This window comes from Thunnus albacares, chromosome 15 (genome assembly GCF_914725855.1).
Source record: "Thunnus albacares chromosome 15, fThuAlb1.1, whole genome shotgun sequence".
Taxonomy (NCBI): domain Eukaryota; kingdom Metazoa; phylum Chordata; class Actinopteri; order Scombriformes; family Scombridae; genus Thunnus; species Thunnus albacares.
The window spans coordinates 5,113,286-5,137,198 of NC_058120.1; the positions used below are offsets into that span (position 1 = coordinate 5,113,286).

The 23,913-nt window shown below is 38.7% G+C and overlaps 1 protein-coding gene across 1 annotated transcript; it reads right to left on the reverse strand.

Moving 5' to 3' along the window:
- Positions 1–5,204: 5,204 nt before the first annotated feature.
- kcnk5a (potassium channel, subfamily K, member 5a) lies at positions 5,205–18,646 on the reverse strand. Its single transcript, XM_044375846.1, has 5 exons — positions 18,095–18,646; positions 9,539–9,650; positions 8,961–9,127; positions 8,682–8,850; positions 5,205–8,451 (listed from the first exon to the last, which is right to left on the reverse strand). Exons 1-5 carry the CDS (start codon positions 18,278–18,280, stop codon positions 7,496–7,498), a joined length of 1,590 nt encoding a protein of 529 aa, XP_044231781.1. The 5' UTR covers positions 18,281–18,646; the 3' UTR covers positions 5,205–7,495.
- Between the last annotated feature and the right edge of the window lie 5,267 nt (positions 18,647–23,913).

The following is a 23,913-nucleotide window of genomic DNA, read 5'->3' on the forward strand; positions in this document are numbered from 1 at the left end:
TGCATTCATATATTCTAGTTGCTGTCTTGCTGCAGCATGGTGGCCTCTGTGGAAGAGGACCCGCTCCCTATGTACATATAAAGGGCTCATTCTAAGGTAAGAAAAACACAATGATTCTTATTTTCAGGTGATTATACAGTAATTAAAACAAACACATGAGTTATATATCATTTCTACCAAGTCTGTTCCGCTAGATGCCACTAAATTCTACTCATTGGTCCTTTAAAAATACTTGATTAAATGCAATACTTGTGTGTTGCTATATGACAAGCTACATCATACTATATGAGGGCAGTAGGTTAATGTTAGGATGACATTTTTTTTTAATAACAACTGAGCTAATTAATTTCATGCACTCATTACACAATTACACCGTGTATAGCAAGTCAGATATGTCAATACATTACTAGAGTGTGTTTCTCCTTCACTTTGCTCATAAGAGTGTTATGAGTCTCATGGTTGCTTTTCTGGTCTTTACTGTCTGTGAGAAATTGGTAGCTCATCCTTCTCTTCAATGCTCTCATTCTATGACTGTTGAACATCAACGGAAAATAGCAGCTTCAGCAAAAAGGCCAGTGCTTTGTAATTCTACAGACTAACATCAAAACCACTAGTGTTTTAGACACAGTGGCTGAAAACTCTATCCTATGGTACTGTAGGTGCTGGAAATATCTGGGTGTAACACCAGTTATCCTCAGCAAAAACTAAAATATACACCACTACTCAACAAAACAGACAAAGAAATGTACATGATTTTACTTACTGGCTAACTGGCTACATTAAAAAAAAAGTATGTTGCCCTACACAAGTGATACATTACAGTCCATTTCTTTATGACACAAAATATTCAGTGCAAATGCTCCCAAGTATTTTGTGATTCTTATTATATTGGTGGGGTCTTGTGAGGTCAAAGGTCAAGGTTACTACTTTCTTTCCTCTGTGAACATAATACCCTTGGTCAATACAACCAGCTGGCATTGTTCAACTCTGCCCAGTGTATTTCTTCCCCATCCTTTCCTACATGCTCTTTAAAAAGCAATGGGCATTTTGCCAATGTACTTCCCGCATCGTCACTAACAATCCCACCTCGCCCCACACACACGCATGCACACACATGAATACACAGTACAGTGCAACACACCTCTGGGGGGTGCCCAAAAGTTTCCGGTCCGGAAGGCCGGACACAGAAACTCAGGAAATAATTGGGTGTCAGTGAGGTCCTTGGGCCCGTCTCAGTCACATTTCCCCGTCCTGGGCCTTTGCGTATTGAGCGGTTGTTGCGTCGGGTGTTTTACAGGCCACAGAAACAACTCTCCATCTGGTTCCCCCTCTTCCTTTGTTGACAAGGAAGTGAGCTGGCATCACTATGTCCCAGGATGGAGGTGTTGTTGATGCACGAAGGGGGATGGCATTGATTTATTCATACACTCTGAGTGTTAGTCACTGTTAAAAGACCTTGAGCGCTTTGAGGATTGTTTTGTGTTACAGGTTTTCATACGAAGATACTCTTCTTGATAGCCACTTTAGTAAGTGACTGCATGATGGACAACGTCATATAATACCACTAAAAATTCTAGTATATTTGAAATGATCAGACAGAAGAAAAGAAGAAGAAGAAGAGATGAAAAGAATGTGCCTTTTATGTAACATTACATCAGGGAATTTGGTAAAGAATGGTGACCTGTGTTAGAACAATCTGGTCGGATTTTAAGTGTGTTTGCCAACCAGTCTTGAACGCTACCTTGCTGTAATCTCTTCACAAGCACACTCTACATCTGGGAAACACAAACTTTGAAGGAAGTACTGCAGTGTGAAAGACCGAGGCTGGTTTCAGGACTTCTTGCATAATCTGACTCTCGAAATGAATAGTACACAGACACAAACCCATGCAGTCTATAAACCCTACAGGTCTCTAGGATTTCAATATTAGGCTTCTTCTATTAAACTTACAGAAGGAAGAGATTAGAGGTTTGGGTGGGATAAGTCCTGCATCATATAAACAAAATATTTTTTAAAAACGTCAAAGATATTTTTGACTCTTCTTGCATCAAATGGCAAGATAATGTGTTAGCTTTGGCCCATGGTGGCCGGCTGTGCTATGTCATTCAACATATCTGTGTAAAATTTCAGCAGCTCATCACACCAAGGGTTCATTTTCCACTTGGCTTTTAACATCTAGTGGATGTCATAGTCTTTTAGTATTCTTACATGTAAATGTTGTCGATTCATCCTACAATTTCATACAAATAGTTGAAAATTAAAAGTCCAGCTGGATAGGATGCACTAACTGCATACCATAATACTAAATCATGGTCTCTAGGGAACATCACTGAACTTAGCTTCATGATGTCTTTGAAACTGAAAACCTTGAGTGCAAAAATTCCTACTTCTGTGTATGACCAACTTTTATTTATGTCTCTTATAGAAATTTGATTTTTATATGTTGCAGTCAGCATATCCAGATGTGAATGTTTTAAGTTGATAATGTATGAAACCTAGTTCTATATAACCTTATGAATAGCTTTAAGACAGTTAAGACAGTAAATCCAAGTAGATCCAAAGGTCAAACAGTCATGTGTTAACTCTTTTATGAGAAATAAAAACTGTTCTCTGAGCATTGCAGTGGAAGTCTCTAGGTGTCCAATAACAACATGCAGCCAGTTTATGTTTCTGCTTCAGCTCATAGTGTGGTTTTGGTGCAAGCTTCCAGATCCTATCAGTAGGGTAGAAGTCAACAAACTGGAAGGAGGCTATATTATCTCAGTAGAACAAACATCTCCCGATCTCTGATCCTCATTGAATCTCTGTCTTAAAATTCTCCAACCATACAAAATCATCACTGCTGACCTTGTGGTAAAATGTGTGAAGTCTAAGTGCTGTGAAACTGAAGACACGAGACACTATGATCCTTCTTTACCTGTGGTCATTGCAAAATGAGCATGAAGGCATACACAACCAAGAAACAAGTATCTATACTGTAGCTCCCTTTTTGAGCTGACTAACAGACAACATTGGCTCTGAATCATCCCTTTGATTCCCATAACAGAGAATAACTGAGACTAGTCAAAGACCAAATGCCAATTTTCACTGTCCTGAGGCATCTCTCAAATTGCAATTATTTCAATGCTGAGGGCATTCACACTGTAATGTCTTTTTGAAAATGAGACTAGCTTCATATTCCCCCATGTCCACACTTGCACTGTGATGTTTGACATGTAGTGTATGGCTTGCTCCTCTTGCTAGTCATGGATTTAATCCTTGCAAAACAAACATAATGTGAAATGTGCCTTACAGAGCTGGCACTCTATGACTCAAAGGTCACAATGTCACAAAGCTGTGACTTGACCAACTTTCTGTGGCTGCACATTTAGATGTTATTTCAGACACATTTTGCAGGTCATTAAAACTTTCAAAGGAATATAATTTTGCTAGTGGTCAAATGAAATATTTATGAATCATGAAATAAAGCTTTCTAATAAGTCCCTGAAAAGGGGCAGTACATGTAGTTATCCTCACCTTTTGCAATCTGTCAACATCATGTATGTGGGGGCCAGACTTCATGTGGATAATTTGTCCCCATCTGATCGCTAAAGTTTTCATAATAATTTCACATTGGCATTTCCAGTTAAATGGTAAATAACAATGGTTTCAGTTTCCATTGTAATTCACTTGCTGGATCAAACTTGGGAGTGAGGAACTTGAAGACATAAAAGAGGGTTGATTTATGTTGTGCCTGGAATCCCACAGTAACAGGAGACATTCAGTTTTCCACCAGCTTCAGCACATTTTCAAAGTGAGCCCTTTCTTTAGTTTGGTTCAGTAACCATCATCAGTTAAGGCCTCACCAGTGAACATTTATGAGGGCGAAGGTTCTTTAACACCACCCATTCTAGTGAAACATTGATGGCGGAATTGCAAAGACATACGCTTCCATTGCAGAAACTGTACATCAGTGTTTCACATGCCATCAGACTGAAGGGCAATAACATCACATTGGTATTTCACAAAGTAATAGAAATATCAATGTGTCGGAATCTAATTTCATATTTCTCTAAATGCAGGTAAAAAGTTAAGTATGGACAAGTCTCTGAAATGAATTCTTCACTCAGGGTGGAACCAGGAAAGTTATTCTGCTGAATCCTTTCAGGCAGTGGTGTTCATTATTAGCCCGTGCCAACAACAACTGACTGTTTTGCACACGCTAATCTCGTGTTTTTTTTGGCAGATCAGGAAATGTCAACAGCCTGGCTCCATTGGCTCCACGCGTATTAAAATTCACCCACATTCCAATCATTAACCGATCATATAAACTGTTGAGGTAACTTTCAAACAAGCACATATGATGTGTAATTCACTCTGTGTACAAATTATCAATCTTTTTTTGGTTTTTCAGCGTTGTTATTATGACTAGGTTTGCATATCAGCATTTTGCTCCTTTTGCAGTGTGGTTCACTTGTCTGACAGCACGACCTTGAAGTGTGTGTGCATAGTGAGCAATACCAGGTGTCAGTATGATTAAAAAAAAGTTAATATGCAATACAAATTTTGCACATGAAATGCTGACACTCAATGAGGACTACAGCTTCAGATGATGTCTACAGAAAAACGGCACACATCTATAAGCAGACTATCTTATTGAGTAACAGCTGTTTTCATAGGGGTGCCCTGCATTACAATTAAATTTTGAATGATGTTACTCTAAGCAAAATACTGTATCTGCGATGTCTGTGCAATCTGAAAATATAAGCTTAACATTTGACAGAAATGTCTAACTTGTGCAAATTAAAAAACAAAACATTATATATCCAAATAAAGTGAATAAATGCAGTCTCTGGTGATGTAGTTTTTACTTTTTACATATCACTTCAGATTTAGGGTGGCTGTAGAGCAGGTTGTTCATTAATCATTGGTGGTTCAATCCATGTCTCCCTGTATGAATGGGTGAACAAGAGGCAAACTTTAAAGCTCTTTGGATAAAAGTGCCTCATGAATGCCAGTCCATTAACGAGACATGACTGGATAAATGGTCATTCTGAGGAATGTTATAGCCTGTGGAACTTGTTCCCTTCCAAACATGCTCAAGAAAATCAACTGCAAAAAATTGGCAATATAGCAAAGCAAGAAAAACCACAAGCTACAGTACTCTGAAGATGATATACAGCCTCTGTAAAACAAAAGAAAAAAAAAGACTAAAAATGCGTTAATATAATGCAATGATTGCAAAACACTTTTATTAAATGTTTATTTTACATGAAATATACAGTTGTTTGGAATTCATATACAAACTTTTACAAACATGAATAATTTAATCATAAAAAAGACAACTAAAACATAACCATACTGGAGTTTTATACAATGGAGCAACATTAAAAGGAAACTGTGGGACAATGGGTTAAAGCAACCTAACCTGCTCTTAGTTAATAATCTAGAGACATGCTTGAAATTCAGTCTAGACCAAGTACCATGGCTGCATAATAATGCTGCACTAACACATCCAGGGAAACCAGTGAAAATGACAGAGAGGAATATACATACAACAGGTGGCTTTGTGACAAAATACAAAAAAAAAGAGAGAAAAATAAAAACACCCAGTGTGAAAAAATGTCACCTTTTCAGTGAGTCATTGCAAAGTACATTCAACAGATGTTATATTGTACAATACGTACTGAATATCCTCTGCTTTGCAGTGGATTTAAGGCATTTTTACTTACTAGCAGTCATCTATAAGGCAGAGTTAGGATGGTTTGGTCCATATGTTCACAAAAAACTACAAATATGGAGACTATATTTACAGTATGTTTAACTTGAACTGAATTTGGCTTAAATTCAGAGACTGGTTTGAAATTCATGTCATGCATGACACTGCAATCACTGCCATTTTACTATTCAAAGTAACACTGTTTCAAGTTTTTGTGTGCAAGTTAACATGTGCAAAAGGCAGTGGCTGAGCAGGGATTTGTCAAAATAAGACTGTTAAAAGCAATGGACATGAAATTTAATTCCCTCCAGTTTACAGTTTCGTTCTGACATGCAACCAGGAGGAAAATGCCATACAAGAACTGAAAGTCTCTTGTCTCATGACGGGAGCATACGTCAAAAGAGCATTGATCTGTTGCATGTTAACCTTGGCTGGCTGTCATAAGCGGTACTTCAGTCATTCATGCCAGTGCAAGCCCCCAAAGGCAAACACGAGTAGCAAGGCCATGTCCTGAGCAGAGCTGTGTTTGTGGCTACTGGTGGGCTTTGAGCCAATATTTACATGGCAAATACAATGAAGTTAAAGGGTGCTAAAAGAGACAAAAAGTGAGAATATTGTTGCTATGAAAGTTTTGTTCCCATTATGCATTGCCATGGTAGAGGGCCAAAAAGCCAGAGGTTGACAGTTGACATGCTGTCAGCAGCAAAACACAACAATAAAGTATGTGTTCACAAAACCAGTTTGAGTGTATACTGAGAGGTGTCTATGTCACAGTGGGAGGATCATTGCAAAGCAGATTTTTTTTTTTTTTCAAAGCAGTCAAAAAGACTGGGAACAGAGTTATACAAAAAAGGACAAAATATCTCCGTTTTGAATTTCTCCTTGGCTGGATATTCATATTTTGCCATAAATGCTTCTCTGTTTATAAAAGTAAATGACTTTCTTTCCAAGTTTCCTTTCAGTTAGTTGTGGGTCTCCAAATGTCGCCTATGCATCACTGATGACCTCTAGTGCAGTCACAATTCTATTGCTTACAGTCAAAACAAACAGCAATCTCAGACACAACAAGTTATCAAGGACTTCACAAAAGAAAAAATTGAAATACCAAAAGAAAAAAGAGGGAGAATTGTCTCTAAACCCCCTTCATTTTCTTTAAAGACAATGTTTGGCTCAGGTTTTAAAAGACAATCTGCACTGGAATGGACTTTGAACTGTCCTCAGTTGGTGGAATTGTGCAATGGGAGACATATAAACCCATGTAGCCATTGAATAAAAAGCTACCATGTCCTTCATTTTAATAAATATTATAAAAACACCAATATGGTGAATATGTATAGAAGAAACAATGTGAAATCAAAGTCATTTTCACATATAATTTCTTATCAGCCTATGAGTGGAAAACAAGCACTCAAGGAAGATAGTTATTGGTTTGGGCATATTACAACGAATGCATATAATTTCTAAAACTGTATAAAAGGCATAAATAGAGCAGATGTTAAATACTCCATATTCATCAAGATCTAGATCATTTGTTCCAAGAGTTTATAGGAAGCTCAGCTCTTAAAATTGCAAAATTGCCAAAATTATGTGGCTTTTCATTTCTCCACTAAGAACAGAACAGTCATTTAATATTTGATCTTGGCTTTGCAGTCTTTCATCATCAGACCCCCAACAGTGCAATGGGACTTCTGATATCCTTTAAAATGGTTCACATTAGAATACTTATACTTCAATAATAACACAGTCAACAACAGTAGATCAATGTGTGTTGACTACACAGTTCAAAACCCTGTTATCTCAAGATTCTGTATTCTCTTCCTTAGCGTACTCCTCTACAAGTTTCTCATAAGAGTGGTTGTGTTCTGAACCGTCACTGGTGAACACAGACCCTTCAGATTCAGAGCTTTGCTCCTCCTTGGAGTTGGTTTCAATGTTTTCATCACATGTAGTGATAGATAGTTTTGCTTTAGAATCATCATCGTCGTCGTCGTCATCATCATCCTCTTCCTCTAGGTTATTGCTAAGAAAGTTCTCCTCATCAATGAAAGTAATATTTGCATTTTGGAATGTTAGGGAATGGTAATCTTTGGAGTCCCATGTCCTTCGACCACCTCCTCCACATTCTCCCACTCCTCCGTTCTCTAGGTCGACATCCTTGTCAAGCTGGTTCTCATACATTTGGTCCTGGTCAAGTTCTAGGTCTCCCTCTACATGGTCCTCTGTTAGCAGCAAGCCATTGTCTGTGCCCAGGAGGTAGTTCTTTGACTTTGAAAATGCAACAGTGACGCGGTCACTGAAACTATAGCGTCTCTTTTGGCGTGGTGAGCGGTCCAGACTGAGGATGGTGTGGCCGTTAAAGATGGGAGCATCATTGCAACTCTTGGAACGACCCACCTCTTTGGATTTACTGACTGTATTGCCAGAGCTGCCATTGTTTCTGCCGTCTTTTTTTGTGCCAATCTGCTTTATCAAGTCATTGTAGCCTTCCTGCTTCTTGGACAGGAAGCTAAAGATGTTGACATCGTTGGGAGTGGGGGGCAAACGAAGGGAAGCCTTGTGAGACTCTTTGTAATGCCGTAGCTCATCCAGAGATAGTTTGCGCAGCTTGCGGCGTTTCTTCAGTGCCTTGTGGGCTTCGATCACCATACGCACTTTCCAGTTGAAGAACAAAGAAAGCCAGGCCAACCCCAGATAAATCCACACTTCCACAAAGTAACGGTACAGAGTGGGGTATTCTTTATTTGGCTCCACACCTGCGAGGACAAATAAAAGGATAACAGTATGATTAAACCAGACCAGAACTTCCGACCCACATGATTTGACAACAAAAAGATGAACCATAGTCCTCCTGTTATGTACTTTGCATTGTATGTTATTGCTCAACTGTCTCAGAAATGTGATGCGTATAATGTAAACGGGTATTTATGCTTTAACTACAGGTTGTCTGGCCACATAAAATAAGAGTATTTGTTTCCAAGCTTACCTGCAACCAAGTCCCCAAAACCAATTGTAGTCAAGGTGACAAATGAGAAGTATAAGCCTTCAATATATGTCCAACCCTCTTGGGACATAAATACAAAAGGTGGAAGGACTAAATGGACCAGCACACCCCAGAGAAGAAAAATAGCTGTGCAGGTAAATTGAGCCTTTCTCTGGAAAAGAAAAAAAAAAAAAAACATTACTTCAGGTGAGGGGTTTTGTAATACTACAGAGAGATGCAAATGCTTTTCCCAGACATGGAAAAAAGCCCATATCATCTTACCAGTGAAAATCCTTTCTTGGTTAGATACTGGCCCAGGTGCTTGGCTCTGCCACCAAAGAACTTTCCTAGTTCACTGATCCAGGTAAGACACAAAGGCACTCCAAACAGACCATAGAAGATGCAAAATACACGGCCTGCTGACGTTTTAGGGGCAATGTTCCCATATCCTTTAAAAGTGAAAACAGAGTGGTGGGTTAAATGAATAGCTGAAACAACCATTTAATGCGCCAAACCTACCTTATTAGGCAACTAAATAAATTAGCAAGACTAACTCTGAGAGACTTGAAAAGGCTCGTGAAAGGTTTAGCAAATAAAAACCCTATTTTAATTACTCACACTTCAAAAGAGCAGCAAAACAGTTGACTTCATAAAAGTTTATCCCAGTGAAACAGAGTTCAAACTGTTTATGAAAAGTCTACCTGACAGCCCAGTTCTAACATAGTTAACAACACTCTCCCTTAAACATTCAGAGAAAAGACTGACATCTAAAAAAAATAAATAAAAAAAAATCTCAAAAAACTGCATATTTTCCCATCAGAACTAGATCTGCCACTGCTAAACCTCCTCAAAGTACTTACCGATAGTAGTGATAACAGTGGCGGCGAAGATAACAGCATTTGGCCAGTTCCAGTTGTTGAAGGTCTTGCTGCCAGTTATGGTGACCCCCTGGCCGGCAGCCTCAGACACAACCTGAAGACAAAGAAGATTGAAGAACACAACTGAGCACAGGCTGGAATTCACCTTAAAGAGAAATTAATATAGAATTGAATGAATGCTAAACAAATTGATGATATCAGTTCAACAGTTATAAAAGAGTCCAATCTGGCTGAGCAGAAGCACGACAGGAAGTTTGTCATGTGTAAGCTCCATTTCTTCTACGGCATCCTTCCTGTGATATGTTGATGGTATCTCCAGTTCTACTGATGAGCTGAAACGACACTCAGGCACCCAAGAGAATCGCCTTCAACCCCAGGGCTTTATAGTTCCAACCACTGCTTACTTTGGTAGGGAAACAGGAAGGCAAGTGCTGCATCCATAAACAGCTATTTCATAATCGCATGACGATGGATGGATTAAAAGGGACCAGGTGGTTCTTCAGTGGTTGCTCTTTCTTATGTTTGCACTGAATGTGTACAACACAAAGAATTGTTCAGGAAAGAAGGTATTTTGTGCTTAATCTACAGGCTATATTTGTTTTTCTGTGCACCTTAAGCATGGGATGCATTAGCTCACTCTTGCAAGGAAGCGTTGGTGTTGAAATCCAGAGGAGAAAGAAAATGCTTAATCAATCATTTCCAACCATATGTGTGCTTGGGCAGCCACAACAGAAACTGAATTCCCCCTCTTGGGTATTCGCAAACACCCGGCAATGTGTGCTGGGACAATGCGTTCCCCCCCACCAAAGTTCTTCTTTCTTAAAATGCGCTTGAAGGGGGAAATGTGCAGGGGTTGGCAAAATTCACTTGAGCCCTTAAGTACTGGAAGATGCTTGGTTCCTTAATAATAACAGGTTTGTGACAGTTCTGCTCTGTAATTACCAGCAAAAGGGGAGGCTATTCTTTTGTCTGCTGAAACAACACAGTGCCTCCATTGGGCTTTAAGATGACAGCAGTGATGACCAAGTTTGTTCGAACCATGACTAGAAATTAAAGAGGCAAAACCTCACTCAAGTGGACGACTGTCCTGCTTACGCACTTTCACATTTGCCAGTACTCCTGACAGGCCACAGCATCTGTAATGACTGGCTACATTTACATGCATGGGGGACCTTGTTATTAGCCATATTCAGGCTAAAATGGCTCATGCTGATTAAGCTTGATTACAGGAACCTTGATATCCAACAATTGCATATACCTACTGACATGAGGAACATTAGACAAAATTTACCTGTAATGCCAAACAAGTTTGAACAAATGGGGGGGAAAAATAATAGAGACACCACAACAGTCTGTAACCAAAACCAGGTTACTTTGGTAACTGGATAAAGTACAGAAAATGTGTGTTCTCCCCTCAAATCCGCCCATTGAAAAAAGGGTTAAGAGCATCACATGTACTGCAGGTTTCCAGAGCGACAACCAACAAACAATGTGGGTTGCACTAATGGAAAGTGATAAGGCATTTGCAAAAACACAGCTGCAAAAGCAGGTACTCAAAAATTCATGTGACAGACAACTTGGTAAATTCCCCAGCCCTCTTCCTCAGTTGTGGTCAGTATTAAATATGAAAGATCACCTTAATAGCTAGGACTGCTTAACAGTTTGAGGTGTTGTGGTCTATGTGCATGTGTGTTCAGCTCTGCACCTTCTTCTAGCCTAATGAGGGTGATTTGCACATGTTCAATCTGTCTGCCAGATAAAATGTGCTGAAGTCTGAGACATAGAAAACGCTGATTCACAGGAATACAATGAGGGCAGAGTGCAAGCTAAATCATGAGAGTCAGCCAAATAGAGGACAAGGAATATAACCTTTGAAACTAAGGTTTTAGAGGTCAACATGTTCACTTGTTAATGCAAGTCTTTAAACATCCTGTGTTGCTACCATTTAACTGTATTGACCACCACATACTCAAGCTAGGAAGGAGAAACAGTTTTATTCCTGGGTACACAAAGCACCAACCAGTGAAAAGATGGTCTCCATGCACTGACTGAACAGGCTTTGCAATGCACAAGGTCCTTAAAAGGTTAAAGGGTCAGCCATAGGTCAACTCATGTTCGCCCGAGGTCAAAAATGACCCTGAGAACAAGGAAAAAAAGCACATGCACCAGGGGAGGAAGATAAATAGACACTTTGTACCAAACTGACACCAAACCAGCTCAAGAGGATGTTGTTAAACTGGTTTGCCTTTTTTTTTTTTCTTCTTCACAAGCCTGACTGTTGGAGAACTGACTTTCAAAACATGGCTACCAACATGGATGTACTTCTGCTAGACAATTTACAAAAAAAAATGGACTGCATGAAATGGAATATTATAGAAAAGGTAATTAGTCCATAACACGGTACAGTTTTGGGAAATAAATAAACAAGACTCCAGGAAACACACAAAAACATTTTCTCTTCTGTAAATGCTGAATTTAGTTCTGGAAAATAAAAAAACATTACATATTCCAGCAATCATGGTAAATTAATTTTGTGGTTATAAATCTATCCAGATGATATTCAGCAAAATGGCATTTTGCCAAGTCGCACACCCAGCGCATGGAATAAGGAGAGAAAAATATCTGCTGATGAACTTAACACTGACTTGCATTTGTACATTTTATAGGAGGAGTAGAAGATCAATATATGTGCCTTTGCAAAAGTTAACATTTTATTAATATTTAACAATGGAGCTGTTTGCAGTTGACTCATCACTGCCCTCAATGAAAATCCAAACCACTTACACCAGAGCAGTATCATTTTAGGCTACAGCTGGTATAGACACAACAGAATGCCACCAAGGCTTTAAAAACACACATTTTATGCTACTAATTCTATGCTGTCATCTGCAAGTTGAAGTAAACAAAAAACAACAATGGAGTAAAGGAGAATGCCAAACAGCATTAATCATTCAAATTTCTGCAAGATCTTTAAAAGTGTTCTATTGGATGTACACAAATAATTACAGCAATAATTATTGACTAACTGATTATTGTTAGCAGCTTTATATCCAAAATGAAAGATTGCACTGTTTATTTTTTTAAACTACACCGCAGACAAAGTTGTGAAAAAATCTTGGCATGAGATTTGCTGACTTACACTGATATTGCAGTATGGTGCCATAAAAAGTAGCCAAACCGTATCCCATGACCAAAATTGAGGCTGGCCCACACACAGAGTAAAGGATTCATTTACTTTTCTAAAACTGAAAATATTGCCAAACTGCAGGCTTAGCAGCCTGCCACTGCCACACTCTGATAACCAAAGAACAGTAAAAGCCACAATGACAAACTCCAACTGTTATCAGGACAGCTGGCAGTCCAGCATACCACTCCAGTTCCTAGGTATTTTTCCACTTTGAGCGTATGAACACAGCACAGCCAAGGAGCACAGGGAGCAGCTGCTTGTGGGCAGGATTGACCCGAATTACAAACAATGAAGTCACTCAAGTCATTGTAGCCTTCCTGCTTCTTGGACAGGAAGCTGAAGATGTTGACGCTGTTGGGAGTCACTCTTCCATATCATTATGTATTGACTCCTGATCGGAGTTGGATGGGTTTTACAGGGGCGGACCTTACCATTAGACAAAGTAGGCCACTGCCTAGGGGCCCCCAACTAAAAGGGGCCCCAAACTGCTATAGATTTATTATGATGTTTAGATATGAAACATAAAATGTTGCTATTCTAACTCAATGTCCCCCCGAAATTACTTACAAAAGGCCACCAAAACACATAAAAAAAATACCTTGTCAATGTGCAACCTCCCCCTTCCACACTCTACAGTTTAATGAACTATTCCATCACTAGAGGAGTTGCTGCAAATTACATTACTATATAAGCAACATTTGAATGTTAATTAGAATGTTATATAGGCCAAATGCTGGGTAGTTTAATCTATAATGTTGCATCATATTTTATCAATTCATACATGGACTGATTTTCAACATATGTAGAAAAGTAACCACTTGTCACATACATTTATCTGACAGCTTGTTACTGGTTACTTTACAGATGAAGATTCTATACACAAAATATATAATCAACATATGATCAAATATGATGCTTTATTATAGATTAAACTATCCAGCAGTGTATAAAGCAGTTAAAATGAGCTCCAACTTGAACAGACATTAAGTAAATGTAAGTACATTGAGCTAATAATACTTATGCACTTTTACCTGAGTATACTTTTGAATGCAGGACTTTTACTTTTAACAAACTATGTTTAGTGTGGTATTAATAATTTTAAGTTTTGAGTAGGCTACTTCTTCTACCACCACCAATACCAACATTCTCAGTTAGGCAACGGGTGACAATAAAGCATGAAGGAGGCCACATGACTGAGTTTGCCTAAGGCCCTCAAATCATTAAATCCGCCCCTGGGTTTGCAAACAATGCATCCAAGAAACAATACTGAGATTTTACTGTCTGCACCAATCAAAGATCTGCCACAGAGCGTGGGGGAGAAAACTTTGCAAGAAATGGAAAATCTGAAGAGGTGTGGGACGCAGTTTGTGCCATTTATCCCAAAGCATCAGCCAATCATATCTTTACAAAATAAAAGAAGAATCTGATGTTGATTAAGACAAACGTACAGGCCACCATATCCAATTTACTGCTTTTTCTGGATTTGATAAAGACATTAAAAGGGGCAAGCTAAAATTCCCAGACAGTGAAAGGATTCTAACATCTGTTCAGCAGAGCATTATACCATTAACAGATTTGTGGTGTGGCTGCTTTAAATTAGGCTCTTAATATTGCATGAGATAGTGAGGCTTGCTTCATTAACACCCCAGATGGTATTTTTCTTTATTCTTTTATTTCTTTGCATGAGTTAACATTTACATAAATTAAACTCTAGCACATCGGTGACGGAGTGCTAGTTTAGAGTTCAATTGAAGTTTAATTTGAGCCTGTTGCAGGTTCATTGCTAATCAGAGCTACCCTGCTGAACAGTGTATATTGGTATGCTGACACTCTCAATTTGTCTTGAGAATGTGCTTGGGTCTGAAGTAAAAATAAATTAGGCGTCCAAGGCCATAAAGACATTTCTGTCTCTTTAATTGCCTACACCTAAACTCATGACATTCAGATCCATTGCCACCTTCCAGGACTTGAGTGTAATTTCATTCTTTTTACAATTTTTAAAAAGGGGAAGAAAGACATTGCTATTTCAAGCCAGTGGCCCCTTGACAGCACCCTAGGCACATGACAAAGTTAGCTAGCGCTGAAAACAGTGTGCTACTTCATTTATCTGCTTTTTCATTCTGACCAGGGGCCATGTTTCACTTTCAGCATGTGACAGCAATGTATTGATAAACACATTGGCAGAGTTTGCAACTTCTGATTTGGCTACACAAACGTGATCTTCAGGTCATGTGCAACAGGACAACCCGAGCAATTTTTGCAGTCATGCAAAAAAGAGAAATTAAAAAAAAAAAAAAAAAGGCTGCCTGCAAAGTCAAAAGTCAAAAAGCAACATGTTCAAAAGGAAGCTTTAGAGTCTGCATTACCAGTTGCAGTTGATTCATTACAGGCAACTCTTGACCCTAATATTCTAGGCTGGGAAAAAAGGCAAAATGATTGTCAAATATTATAAACATCTGTTTTTCCCTTAAGAGAAAACTATAACACATGGCTATTGACTTTCTTTACAGAATTTGATTTGAATATTTTCCTCCATATATTAATTTGTCACTGACACACAGTACTTTCTGTAAGTCTAATGACATCTCATGCTATGTGCGGTATGTGTGTTGCTGTATGTGAGCTCAAGATACTACATAGCATTATATGTTATGGAAAAACATGGTTTTTAGATGATTTGATAAAGTAAACTGGTTATATTTATTATTATCTGGTGTAATTTAATGTTTAAACTACATGGCATTTTGCTTTATATGCATTACATTGGTTTAGAATGACATGCCAGAAGATTTGATAACATTAAAAGTTACACGTCTCATTTGAAAGGGTCTTTCTGCAAGATTCTGATCGTTTTATTGGTTCAGAGACATTAATCGTTATCTGAAGCGTAATCAGGGCGGCACAGTGGTGCAGTGGTTAGTACTGTTGAACTCTCTGGCCGGCCGGGGCCCTTCTGTGTGGGTTCTCTCTGGGTACTGCGGCTTCCTCCCACAGACCAAAAACATGCAGGTTAGGTTAACTGGTGACTCCAAATTTCCTATAGGTGTGAATGTGAGGGTGAATGGTTGTCTGTCTCTATGCTAGATGTTAGCCCTGTGATTGACTGGCGACCTGTCCAGGTTGTACCCCGCCTCTCGCCCAAAGTCAGCTGAGATTGGCTCCAGCTTCCCTGTGACCCTCTGGAGGATAAGCGGTAAAGAAAATGGATGGATGGATGAAGCGTAATCTTTGCACTTGCAACTTTTCCAATGGTAAAGATACAATTTGACTTTTTTTTTTCTCTAAAATGCATATAAATATTTTCTAAATGTAAACTTTTGGGCCTGTAGTGGGGTTTAATTGGTAAGTTCCAAAGTCAAAAACTAACTAAATTATGGCACACTTGGCTTGACAGATATACATACATGCATTCAAGTATAGCACATAGTAGTATGTGCTGTACTAGAAACTTTATGATGCATCTTCTTGAGTTAATGCTAAACACAGAACATGCTGCAACCTGGATGTTATGAATGTTGACTTCTTATTTGCAGGAGAGAGTATGGAGCAAGCCCCCCCCCGCTGAACTTTTATAACAGCTTCTCAAGAGCCAACATTGACGGCCCATAAAATCCAATCTGTAAACTGTGACCACTTCAAGCGTCCTATAGTTAATAGTAAACTCCTTGTTAATAAAACAGAGAGGACTGACTTTTACAAGAGTCGCTTTCTCTTATTAAGCCTGCTTATATATTTTAATTGTTAACAAGTTGAGCAAAGTTTCCACCATGGAAAACTAATAGAATCTTTGTTCCTAACACAAATGAAGTTGATAAAAGGGAACTCAAGGGTGATATACTATTATGTACTGTGTATCCGTTTTTATATACTGACTGCAGAGCCTCTGCAGCAGGTGTCTTGGCAAACACCAACAGAGGAAAAACACTGGTAGACTACACATCTGATGATAACAACAGAACAACACAACAGACTGTAACTGGAGAAAGAGTTAAGATGTCAAACATGAGATTTAAAAAAATAAATCTTTCTAAAGTGTCTTGAAAGCTCACCATTGGCATTATGTGGTGTTTGTTTTTATATTCAGTTGACCAGCCTCCAGAAGTGAAACCAAAATCACCGCTCATTCAGCTGCGGAACAGCAGCAACAGCCAAAACCTAGATTTCCAAAATTTCTCAACCATAATACTCCTGAAGCACATTTGGCTATTTCAGGGATTTGGCTGTTAGAGAGGTGCCATGAATGTAAGGGGGTTTTGGGGGGGGGGAGGGTTTCATGGGCATATCCCTTTTAGTCCCCCAAACACAAAAAGGAGAAGCAGAAGGAAGCAGAAGGGGGGATGGTGGGGGATAATAAATCTCCCTAATACTGATGTGGGCCCAAAAAAGGGGCACAGGTTGAGACATGTTTCTGGTCATACTTGCAAATGCAAAAAAGGAAGAAAATCTGGCGCTGCAATAATGCTTCAAATCCTCATCTTGACAGAAAACGAAACCACTGTCAATGTTGTTAGTGCAGAAAAGAAAAGGATTCCTCTGATATGGAACATTGCATATTCCAGTGCAAACACATAAATCAAGTCTTCTTTTCTGCACTCTAGTTATTTGGTGTGGAGGATTAGCCCGTGGCACTATAAGATCATATTGTCTTGTCATACTCACACATCTCAGACAAATGGAAAGAATCGAGGTCATAGAGCCCCGACATTTCAAGGAAGTGAACAAACAACATGTCATGAGGCGAACACCTGTGAAATCACAAGAGTGTTGACTTACTCTGTGTTCATTCAGTCAGTGCCGACGGTGAACACCACAGAGGTCAATGGCATCAACTTTACTACTGGTTGCAGAATTGCAATTTTGACAAAAAAAAAAAATTGGCAATGGAACACCATGTACTACAGATTTTTAGGGGCTGAAGTTCCAGATTGTCCCTCCACACCCACAATCAAGATCGCTTCCCCAGACAGACTGACTGTCAGGTTTACACCATAAAAGTGATTGAAGTAGGTAATAAAACACTTATCATCATTAGGCGAGGACACAAGGACCCCACCACAGATAACATCAGATAATATCATGGAATTGCTTAAATTTGTTTATGTAACAACTTTAGGCCCTCAGGCTGGTAAACTAGGCAGTAAGTGTGTTGACCCACAAAGATGAGCCATGGCCTGACAACATCTCATACCAGCTGATGCTCATTAAGCCCTCATGTGTCATTTCTTGCAAGTCACAGAAAACTGCAGCGCAATACAACATGTAAACACTTTGAAATCATCTTAAGCATTTCAGAAATTCAAAAAGAAAAGAGTTGGAGAGCTGACAGAGAACTAATATTTTTGTGACCATACCTCTAAAATTTTGTCCAAATCATCTTCCGTCAGACAGGGATAGTCCTTTAGTATTTTAACCTTCTGGGAACTATAATTCTGTGCAGCCAGCTTCCAATTGGGTTCCTCCAGGACTTGAAAAATTGCTGCCCCAATGGACAGGTAAAAAATAATGGCAGAAGTCAACAAGGGGCCTTTATCTACCATACTTATGTGCAATGACTCAACTTGGAGAGCGCGGGACAGGGGAAAAAGAGAGAAAGGTGGGGGTAGACAACAACAGGACCCGAGGTTATGCGGGAGTCATTCTCTGCAAGTATTTTGGTTTACAAAATGTTTCTTCTTCCGCGCAAGGGCTCTGCAAAAATGGATGAAACGTGCCGCAGATGACAGCATTGGGCTCGAGACATAACAGGATAAAAGTAGTCATAAAGCGGAGCTTTGCGCGCGTGGAACCGCAGCCGCACCAGAGTTCTCTCCACGTGCGCAGCCAGAGAAATAGTGCTGCTAAAATACTGAGAGTGAGAGCAGGAGTGGAGAGGAGCAGCGAAGATCCGCCCAGAACAAACCCCCCGAAAGAAAGCAAGGAGGAGGAGGAGGAGGAGGAGGAGGAGGGTAAGGAGGGGGGTCACCTACTCCTACAGTCTACAGTTTGTCTTTTTTTTTTTTTTTTTTTTTTGACTACAGGTGCTCAGCTGCTGAGATAAGACATTCAGAAGTAAGTGTTACTTAAAGCATTTAGTGTTCACTTTTTCCAACCACTGCAGCCTATGACTCATTTAATATAATTACTCAAAGGTTGATAAAAATTTCACTTTTTTTCAATGTACTTTCTGGAGTTTTATTTTCTAAACCAAAGTGCTATTTTTAGCTAATAAAGCTTAAATCCATACTTTTAGCAGTGTAAGGATCAGCAGAGAACCAAACTCAACTTAATTCTAGAAAATTCATACATCACAATAAGAAGTGATACAAATGAAGACGATTGAAATTAATTTAAATTTTTTAAAAAAGTATCATTTGTTTCTAACTTTAACTGTCATTTTTTATTTCTTTTTCCATTCATTTTCTTATTGGTGAGTTTATGATGAATTCTTACATCTTGCGGTACTGCTATATAATTTTCTATTCTAATTTAAAGTGGCTGCATATTTAACATAACTTCACCAGATGACAGTCTGGATTAATGCATTAAAGTTCCAGATTTAACAGTGCAGATATCAGGTTGAGCTGCCATTGATCATATTGATTTCCAGCCTCAAAACTCCAGCATGAAAGACTTTTAATTGATTCTTCTTGATGCTGTTTCTTGTTATCAACTGTGAGGACTTGAAAATGGGCAAAGATTGACTTAAGCAGTGCAACTGTATCTGCCTCCCCCTGCGTAGGCTCCATGTGTTTATATAGATTCATCTGCCTGCAAATAGTGAGATTTTAAAGAATACCAGCACAGACAGTAAAAACACTATTATATATACTGTAAATATCAAAGCAGTCATTCTAGACATTCTCCACACAGCCAAGAACATGTCTGATATGTCAAGAAACCAGGTGTGGCCTAAATATCTCTTTAGGGTGTTTGGGAAGATTGTGTTCATCAATATGCAGTAAACTTGCAAAAGAAGTGGTGAAAGATGGTGATTAGTTGTGGAAGGACGTGCATCTTAAAGTTAACCTGTGTCGATGTCCAGACCTCAACTGCTCAAGTGTTTGCTCAGGTGATGCGTTCTGTTTTTTTTGTCAATGCTGAAAGGAGCAAAGATCAAACAAAGTAACAGATATATTGATTATTGTTTAAGTATAGCCGGAGATCTTCAGGCATTGAATCCACGAGATTATGATCGTTCCTGTCAGTCAAGGTTCAGAAATGAACACAGCATGTAATTTGCGTTAGTTTGCATCAGAGGGTGTGAGAAAAGGAAAAATCATATTGATCTACACTCCCGAAATCATTGCTGTCACAAGATCTCAGCGTAGTTATGGTCCAACTGTAAGTTGGAGGCTGTGTGAGAATTCATGGCATGCAAGACAAGAAGACATTGCATCATGATCACTACTGTTCTGCTTGCCTAAGGCCCTTTTTCCCAGTGTGGTTCTGTGTGTGTGTGTGTGTGTGTTTCTTTTTTTAATTTTATGCTCCTGCAGCACAAGTACAAGTTAAGTCAAAGTTAAACCCCAGTGGTGCGTTTTTAGGAAATTGCACTCCCACACATTTCTCTTATGCTTTGCTTCTTTCAGTAATAGGTGCAAATGATTTTAAGTTTTTACAGTGTCAAGTTAAGCTTCCTGTCATAACAAACGGGTGACGTGATTACATCAAAGGGAAAGTTTTGCATCGCCTATGTTTAAAATGTAGGTGAAACTTTATAAAAGCCAGTGTCACGTTCACAGCAACAAGTTACGGCTAGTGAAACAGAACTGACTGTGCAGTTATACAGCTTAGTGCAGGATGTGGTAATGCAAGTGTTAACCTGTTCTTTTTACAGAGCAGAGGAATGAACAACGTGAAAGCGTGCTTAGATTTTGTTTGTCCTTTATTTGGATATCCAACAGCAAAAAACACCTTTATTATCCCAAAGAACACCTTTGACCTTACATTTTTAGTGAGTCAGAAGTAGCCTACATTAACCTGCCAGCACAGTCTAACTAATTGTACACACAAGATCTTCTTTCATTAAACTATTTAGGTTAACTTCAAAACAATAATTGTGTTAATGACATGATTCTCCTTTCATGTTTCTGCAGGCTGTGCTGGCTTTACAGACCATCCAACCGCCTCCTGAACAAGTAAATAGAGATCAATGATATCATCAATCATAATCTAGTATGATACATGGTTGCATTACAAAGGCTGAAACTACACTCTATAATACACTCTATAGGCATAAAGAAGATGCGTTATATTAAGTCATTCAGATCCATGCACAGTAGTTTTTCACTTCAGGTCCTTGCAGTTTTATCAAGTTTTATGAAGTTCATCTCAACCTAAGCTGTGATTCAGACTTGTGAAAACAGTGTTATCTCTTCAAAAAGTGGAAAATAGGAAAATAGAAATTCACGCCTTCTCTGAGGGTTTATTTGTTATATTAAGAATTACATTTATATACTACTAAATTGTCTTTCCAGTAACATTATGATGAAAAGTAATTGCTGGCTCAATTATGTTCAGAGGCAACTTATTTTTTGAATGAATGAAACGCTACATTTATTAAATGCTGCAGTCACCACAAGCAGACATGCCATTGCAAGATTGGATATTTTGGCAGCTATTTCCCTCTCTATTTCTAGTTTTTACACAAACTGAAGCCAACCACCTGCTGGCGTCATCTAACGCTTTCCACAAATGTCAACTTATTCCTTTAAAATAAAAATATACCTGCTATTTCAATATCAATATGCAGTCTAGCATGAACAGATAAAAAAAAAATGTTCTTATAGAGTTGTGCCAAAGCATGTACTTTCTAAATGTGTGCTGGCACGCAGATCTGCCGCTGTCTTTGTAGTGGGGACAGAGATCAGAGATGAGCAGTGACACAGTTCACCATAGCAAACAATGTCTTGACATACAAAAGTTCTTACATAACATTCATGCCTCGTTTGTAGTATAAACACTTAGTGAAAAATTTGACCTTCTTACATATAAGATAAATTCACAACATGTCAGCGTCAACAGAGGACAACACTGAAAATAACAAAGTTATGAAATGACTTCTCTTTCACTTTGCCAAGTCATTATTTTGGTTTATGATATTGTTTTATCCTGCTTTTCATAGATGAGAAAGAAAAACATTCCATGCAGTCACATGGTGTTATACAGTTTCTACCATGTGAAGCAGATTTAGACCACTTAACAATCTTAAGGAGTATAAGTTTTGTTTGTTCACATGTTGCTATAAAAGTGGAGAGAAAGAATGTAGCCCACTGATGTTGACGTCACTATTGTTTTCCTGTAAACCTACAGTGATGGATCTTTCATAAACGTCGCTCTATTGGTCCCTTTGGGCTGTCAGCATACTAAGTGTAGGGCCAAACATCGGCAGATGTTCAGAGATACCACATACAGTAGAGCTGGTGAAGGCTATCATGGTGGTCTTGTGAAAAGCCCTTTGGGATGCAAGGGGACTTCCGGAGTTCCAGGCACGCTAGATAAGACAACCGGAAGAGCCACATCAGATAACACAGTATCAACTTTGGATGCATTAACACATGTTTCATTTAGTGAGCAAAAGTCTCAAATGAGAGCAACATCTCGGAAAGCCCCGAACTGCTGCACAAATAGCATCCTTGACTTTTACTGTAGTAACAGACAAGGACGATCACAACAACACAATTATCGCAGTCTTTTAGAAAAATGATTTTGATCAAAACAAACCAACCAACCAGCCACAGTCTTTTTTTTGCATCACTGCCTTATTTGTTGCATGTAGATTTTTATCTAGAAGCTGGAAAGTGTGACCCATTCAGTTTAGTTAGTCATATTTCTCAAGTAGCACACACACACACACACACTTTCATACCAGACACAATTATAGCTTTGATCCACTGTTCACTTGTAGCAACAGTGAAGATCAGGCTGTAGCAACAATTTAAGAGAGCATAATAAAATACACATTTAATGACGAACCTAAAACAACAAGTGGAAAAAGCTGCTTTGGGCTCATGCTATTTATTTACACAGATGAGAAGAACAAAATTCCAGGTAAAAGCTGGATACTATGAGCTGGCATACATTACGATCGTTACTTTGCATGTCACAACGTTTCTCTCCACAAAAGAAAGAATCTCAAGTTCACAACGCAGAGAAGAAGCTGTGTGTTAATTTCATCTCAAAAAACTGATCAGTTAAGATTAAAGTGGTTTTGTGAGAGGAGAGAGATTCTTGCAGTTGTTGTTTGCATCTGTATATATTTGCAGCACATCTAGGGCAGCAGGATGTCAAGTTTATTTAACACACTATTACTCAACTAGGTTACAAGCGGTCGACATGTTGGCAAGCACTGCAAAAGTGTCCTTGAGCAAGACAGCTATGGTAGTGTAGTTCAGAAGTAGATCATGGCCTCTGACCTTCCCACAGGCAGCAATAAAGTTTCCCTTATTATTATTATTATTATTATTATTATCATCATGACCTGAATAACTGTTGCTGTAGTAAACATCACAACAAGAAGCACTTCTGATTCTACTGATGAAGCCCAATATTTAAATATCCATTCAGTTTTCCCCCAATCACTGAAATGTCTGAGTTGTTTATAGTACGTTCTTCCTGTTTGTTAAGTAATATTGTATGCCATCCCTTTGGAAAGGATTATTTTTAGCTTGTGTAGGTGTGTACAGTGATTTGACCATGTGAAATGACTGAAGAACTGCTTCCTAGTCCCATTGTTTTATGTTTGTGTTGTGGTTTTTTTTCCCGAGCTTCTGGGTGGGAAGGAAACCTGCACAATCAGCCAGCTAATTTGCTTCTGGTTGATATTTGTTTGTCTCTATGAGCGTGCATCTTTATGTGTTTCCCAATCATGAACATCGGAGGACTAACCACGCTGATATTGTTTTTGTGGGTAAATGTAGATAATAATCTGAAGTTTCTCAAGTTTGATAATATCAGCAGTCTCTTTTATTTGCATTGTGTCTTTCTTTAAAGTACACATGAGCTTAAAAGAAAAAAAAACCCACAGAAACTAATATGTTTAAATAGTTCATTATCTCACAATCACCACCTCCAGGTATTCAAATAGCTGCTTATTTACATAGGTTATGTGATATTTATACTTTTTCACCACATACACCCCCATATAAATTATAACAGCTACTGATATGCTGGAAACCTGTGTTACTGGCTG

What these genes read in the sequence shown, in the direction of transcription:
- kcnk5a (XM_044375846.1), bottom strand. Translation starts at nt 18,280, where the DNA reads ATGGTAGATAAAGGCCCCTTGTTGACTTCTGCCATTATTTTTTACCTG. An exon ending in CCAAGAAAGGATTTTCACTG is followed by an intron (nt 8,851 to 8,960) that starts GTAAGATGATAT and finishes TTTCTTTTCCAG; the next exon opens with AGAAAGGCTCAATTTACCTG. An exon ending in TTTTGGGGACTTGGTTGCAG is followed by an intron (nt 8,452 to 8,681) that starts GTAAGCTTGGAA and finishes TTGTCCTCGCAG; the next exon opens with GTGTGGAGCCAAATAAAGAA.